The sequence below is a fragment of the Chaetura pelagica genome, unplaced genomic scaffold (assembly GCF_000747805.2).
Source record: "Chaetura pelagica isolate M959 unplaced genomic scaffold, ChaPel_1.0 scaffold55, whole genome shotgun sequence".
Classification (NCBI taxonomy): Eukaryota; Metazoa; Chordata; class Aves; order Apodiformes; family Apodidae; genus Chaetura; species Chaetura pelagica.
This window is the reverse complement of record NW_009953571.1, coordinates 2,076,757-2,083,015: the sequence shown is the minus strand read 5'-3', so window position 1 is coordinate 2,083,015 and position 6,259 is coordinate 2,076,757. Positions and strand designations below refer to the sequence as shown.

The 6,259-nt window shown below is 43.2% G+C and overlaps 1 protein-coding gene across 1 annotated transcript in view; it reads left to right on the top strand.

Moving 5' to 3' along the window:
- Nucleotides 1–5,737: 5,737 nt before the first annotated feature.
- SYT13 (synaptotagmin XIII) overlaps nucleotides 5,738–6,259 on the top strand; it is a 13,454-nt gene continuing 12,932 nt past the window's right edge. Inside the window, exon 1 of the mRNA XM_009999506.1 lies at nucleotides 5,738–5,920. Within this exon, the coding sequence (XP_009997808.1) occupies nucleotides 5,738–5,920 (183 nt within the window). The remainder of the gene's footprint in view (nucleotides 5,921–6,259) is intronic.

Sequence of the window (6,259 nt, the reverse complement as noted above, 5' to 3'; positions counted from 1 at the left end):
TACACACCAGTTTAACTTTTAAATGAATGAAAATAGATGCCATAAAAATAAGCTGAGCAACACTAGCTTTAATTTAAAAAATGTCCATAATGAATCATAGAATAATAGAATCATCAAGGTCAGAAAAGACCTTCAAGACCCAAGTCCAACCGTCCGCCCTACAACCCCTAACTATCCATAGCCACTAACACATCTCCTGAAACTCCACATCTACCTGTTTTTTGAACACCTCAGGGACAGTGCCTCCACCACCTCCCTGGGCAGTCTATTCCATTGCCTCACCACTCATTCTGTAAATAAACTTTTCCTAATGTCCAATCTGAACCTCTCCTGGTGCAACTTGACCACATTTCCTCTTGTCCTATCCCCAGTCATTATGGAGAAGAGGCCAGCACATGCTTCACCACAACCTCCTTTCAGGTAGTTGTAGAGCAGTGAGGTCTCCCCTCAGCCTTCTCTTCTCCACACTGAACAGCCCCAGCTCCCTCAGCCTCTCCTCATAAGACCAGTTCTCCAGACCCCTAATCAGCCTGGTTGCCCTTCTCTGCTCCCTCTCCAGCACCTCAATGTCCTTCTTACACTGGGGTGCCCAAACCTGCACACAGTGCTTGAGGTGCAGCTGCACCAATTCCGAGCAGAGGGGCAGGATCACCTCCCTAGTCCTGCTGGTCACACTTTTCCTGATGCAGGCCAGGATGGTGTTGCCCTCTTGGCCCCCTGGGCACACAGCTGGTTCATGTTCATCCAGCTGTCACTCAGCACCCCCAGGTCCTTTTCCTCTGGACATCTCTCCAGCCACTCCCCCCCAAAGCCTGTGGCACTGCTGGGGTTGTTGTGGCCCAAGTGCAGGACCCAACGTTTGTCCTTATTGAAACTGGTTCCATTTGCCTTGCCCATCAGTCAAGCCTCTCTAGATCCCTCGTCCAATTCACATGCTACAGACCTTTCCTACTCCTGCCCAGTGTTTTTCCTCTTACCCTTCTGTGGATCACACTACCGTTCTTGACCACTTTTGCTTTTTGGCTCCTTCTCCCTGCTTCCTAGTGTTGAGCCTCCCACCATCTGGGAGTATTCATCCACTGTTGCTACAAGGGATGCAAGAGATATACCACTGCCAGTTTTACAGTGACTGCAGGAGACAGGGGGTACACGGCAGCCTTCTGAAATAGTTACACAGCCATACTTTTTTCATAGATTTCCTGAATACCACAGATTCTGGTCTCAGGAGAGTGTAGTGTCCTAGTACAGAATCACTTTCCATTAGTCCTACACTGTACACATACAACCAGCTGCAGCCTTTTGTGTCCTAAATCCTTATCAGCATCCTGAGTAGCAGAATGGCAAAAGGCTACACAGGCAGCTGGCAGGTACTCCTGACAGTCTGGAGGTTTCTGGAACTTTCTATATATCCTTTGTCACTAGCTAAAGCACCACAGCTTGAATTTCTTCTTCTTGAGGTCGATCATCATATATCTCTCCCTTTCAGAAAATTATTCTTTGTTCACCTCTTAATTACTTCATTTACTTGATTTATATCTACAGGTCTGTTTCAGTGACAGTGATGAAGGGGCCAAGCCCACATTCCTCTCACAAATCTTCCTTCCTTTTTGTCTTGCATATAAATATGTGAAGACAACTGCTTTGTCTTAATAGCACTGCAAAAGATTATTTCAGTGGTCTGTAATACTTCACCATCTGGTAGGGGAATACTTCAGCTCTTGGAGAAAGACAAAATCCCTTTTCTTAAAGCATTTACCACCTGAGCAAACAGCATACCAAAGCATAAGGAGGTAGATGCAGTCATGGTTAAACACAAGCCTTTTACCTTCACTTTTGTTTTTGCCTTGTTTCATTATCTTGTTGAAGAAATGCCATATGTAGTCTGTCATTAACTGGCTATTTCAGCACCAAAAGTTGGGTGGTATAAACAACTTGCTATGATTTAGAAAGCTATTTTAGACCATCAGCTTGTTCACACTATCCCATTTCTGTAGCACAGAATCTCAGAATCTCATAACAAATCAATGCAAGTGAAAACATGAACTTATAACTGCAGGCTAAATTTGACTGTCACAAGGATTTCCCTGCAAAATAAATTCTCTTTCCCATTTCCTTCTGCTAACTCACACTTCTGGCTCAGTGAGAACCAGAGTATGACTGACAAACACCAGCCCCTGATATAGTGGGCTGAGTCAGGGAAAGCAGATTCCAACTTTCTTTCATTCAGATATATGTCAGCTTTCCCTTGTGATAGTGAGGGATTCTGGAACTTTAATTTGTGTCTTCTAATGCCAGAAGAAAAGTTGCAAATCCATGACCTGCTTATTCGAGTGGTTGGCAATTGCATTAAAGGGCTTTTTATCTGGTAAAGGATGAACTGCAGCCAGGCAATGCAAAAGCTCTTGTAATTCTCCATGTAATCTGTACTACCAACTCTCCAGTCAGATAAAGCTCCTTTCATATGGCTGTTGGACAGAAGGACCTTAAATATCAGTGTAAATGCTCACAGCAGGAACAAGGAATCTATAAGCACCAAAGGTTGTCCAGTGCTTTATATTTTGTCATGACAGAATATTCATGTTTGAAGTATCAGGAGCTAAAAACTATGCATATTATTTCATCATTCTTATACATAACTTATTCCAGATTCTGAAGAAAAGATGTGGATAAAGTGACTGTAAAATATGTTGTCAGGCCTGAACCTGCCCATAAAGCTTAGCCTTAAAAAACAGGCTTTGCTCTTTCTGCCTTGGCAAGTCTCTTTCCAACAGTAGGTATGAAAAATAGAAAAGCTGTGTGATTCTGGACAACATCAGTGTGAAAGGCCAGTGAGAAAGGTCAGTAGCCTGGCACCATTTTAGCCTCTACCACTTTAAAGGAAAAGAAGCCATTTTATTATTGGGTGTTAAAAAAAGCAAGTGGGAAGCTGACTTCAAAACACATTTATGGTCCAGGGTGTTTTTTTTTAGCACAGAATGTGTTAAAAATAAACAACTGTTGTAGATAGATACTGCAGTGACAGTATGTGCCAAAGCTACAGTTAAATTATGTATCTGTACCAGTTACACGCATCAGTGCATACCCAAAATCCTGCAGTTTTTGGCCTGTGCCTCATGGAAGCTCACAAACTGCTAATATTTAATGTTTAGCAAGAGCTGTTTTGTTTTCCTAGCAGTAGCAGCAAAAGGCAGCTGCCCCACTATATAATTAAAATATGATACCTGATGATGATTCTGTACACTTTACTTTTCACAGCATATAAAATTTTGGCAAGGAAAACTTAGTTTTCATATATGAGCAGCTAGAAAACATCTTGAAGAGGTATACTATTAAATTATTGTCTTACAGAGAAGTGTTTATGTGGCCTTCCTTTCACAGTGTGTTGTAAGCAGTCTCTATATCATTCGCAGAGCAGCTTATATAAAACACATGAAGATTGCACCTCATGGATGGACTGAATGCCTTTTCCATTCCAAACTGTCAAGGTATTCTACCCTTAACACCACCTGCCTCCTTTTCATATGGTTTCCAAATCTCAGGGGTCTTTGATCTAGCTGTGTTAGATTGCACTGGTACCTTCAGGAAGAAGTTATCCTGTGGAGGAAACCAAAGGCATCTAAACTGTGCGTCCACCCTTTTTTGTCCTATATCAGACTCTCCTTGCTACTGCTTCTCTTGAGTGGTGGTGGAAGTCCCTAAAAATATGGCACATTCTTCGATTCAAGACCTGGTGACCCTGTGATTACAGTGTTACTTGTTCATTCAGCCTGTGGGCTGAATGAAGTTGTTAGGCAAGTCAGCAAACGGTTGCAACAGTCTACCTGTGGCAAAGAAATTCAGATCAGCAGAGGTAAGCACAAGGATGCTGTTCAAGGCTTTGGAAGCTCCTGAGCCATGAGGAGCAAGAAGCCAAGCGAGCGATCAGTTAGATTTCTCAATCCCCTTTATGTGATATTTTTCCCACTACTTAGCACAGCGAGAGATGTGTCAGTGGTGCAGCCTGGTGTGGCCAATTTCATGTTCCTTTAAGGCTGAAAGGCCAGTTTTGAGGGGCTCAGGAGTGTGTTGGGGGATTGTGTCTGTTTAAGGAGTCTATCATTATTGTCTTCTTGATGGGGTGTCGGGAGGGTTGGAAGAGGGGGGTGAGACACAAGTCTGACAGGCCTGGTAAGGTGTGGAGAAGTCAAGATGAGGGAATGTGCACTCCATCTATAAAGGTGCTGCAGCGTTAAAGAAGAACAATTAAACAATTAAAGAACAATTAAACTGAAGTTGCAAGTGTAAGGGAAGCTTTGTGCCAGGGAGGTGAACTTGTCATCTATAATGGGACAAAGGCTGAGTGAGTCGTCATGAGTAAGATATGACACATCAAAAAAAAAAAAAAGTCAAGAAAAATGCATCACAGGATCTGAGCTGCAGAAAGATTAAAAAAACCCTTAATTTCTAAACATTTCTGTATGCATAGCCCATTTTTCTCCTGATCCACAGACATCATCTGTATTCCAAAGTAGAAATACAAAGAAACTTGAAGTAGAACTGGGTGTTTTTTCTCCAGAGCCTTATAAGGAGTATTTTGCTTCTTGCTTACTAGTTTTACTCCAGCCCAGAATTAGAATAATCTTCTGGCTACTAGGTATCCCTTGTAAAGTACCCAGAAAATGGTTGTATGTGTCACAAGAAATATATTGAAAGATGGCATTTATTCTCCTCTTCCCCAGGGTAGGCAATCTGAGAAATAAGGCAAAAATAAATGAGTCAGAGAAAGTTAGTAACTCCATAATCTCAAGAGAAAACCAAGATGGACATGTAGCTCCTTGGGTCTATTCATGTAGGTTCTTCTCTGCTCACCAGCCCACCACCTGACAGTGGTGTAGTAAGCAGCATGACTAATACCTGGCATACGTTCTTTGCTCTCTCATCCTCTCCAGAGGAAGTGGTACACAAGCCAATGTGTTCTCTTTCATAGGATTTGTTGCTGTGTTTTTTAAACTGAAGTGCAGCTCTGCATTGATGCTCCAGAAAGCAGCTCCAAAAGGTTCAGCCCCTACGCTTTGAGGGGAAGCTGGTGAGGTGAGGGACAGTGCTTCATTCTTGCACGTGTGTTGTTCCCCAGTCTCTGAAGAATGAGAAAGTTTTGCCTGACTTACATGCAGGCTTTACTCTGACTGTAGTGTTATCCTGTAGTGCTGACATAACAGGACTTCTCAGACAGCACCTTCTGGCAATCACTGTCTTTGCCTTAAGAGAGAAAAAATCAACCTCTTGAGCAAATTAGCAAGCTAGCCCTCAAAAATATTGCTAGAGAGCTAATCAAACATTTGGATGCACTTTCTGTGATTTAGCTAGCAAGGCCCAGCCCCTTCTGCTGACGTCTTTCCTCTCTATCACACATCAGACTTTTCCCAGTGGAGCTGGAGAACAGGCTTCAATGAAAACTGCCTGTCTGCAGCTATATGGAGATTGCAGGCACCACAATCATTATTTCCTCTACTCGACCTGGAGCAGAAACTCCATCATCAGGATAGGAAGGTAGCCTTGTTGCCTAGCAAAGGTGGGATGATTTATCTCTGTCTCTAGATTGGTCCCTTTTCTTTGCTGCACAGCAGAATTATTTTCAGACTTCTAAGGAGAATGAAGCCAGGCTAGAAATCGGAGCGTATGTGCAAGAGCTGCTCTCCCAGGGAGGAGAAGGAGTCAGAGGGTTTCTCTGCTTTTTGTTCCTGTGCAGTGCAAGAAAATGGTTTTATCTGCCCCAGTTATAGCCCTGGGTGCTACCTTAGGGACTGCAACTAGCATCCTTGCCCTCTGCGGTCTCACCTGCTTCTGCAAATGCAAGCAACCTGGGAAAGGACTCTCAGAAGAGGACCAAGAAGAGGACACAGAAAATACTAAGCCCAGTGTGCTTCAGCCAGTCCAGCAAGTAAGACACAGTCTCTAATTTATTCTGTGATTTTTCTTTAAATGGAGAGGGTGGGAATGCAACTTCTCTGTTAGGCTACTCAGCATGTGATTTGTGCTGCCTGTGTATCTGTTTACTGTGTTCAGGAAACAGAGATGGGAGCTTGGTGACCCACAGAATTACTGGAGCAGAAGACAGCTGCCACATTGCCAAAGAGAAAGATGCTAATAGCAAAAATATGGGAGAAGGATTGGAAATGCTGTTTAGCTGTCAAGCTAGAACACAAGGGAAGTGTTTTCCTAAGGAGAGGGAGGACTTTACCAGGTGGCATGTAGCATTGTATAGAGGAGTTGATTCCTG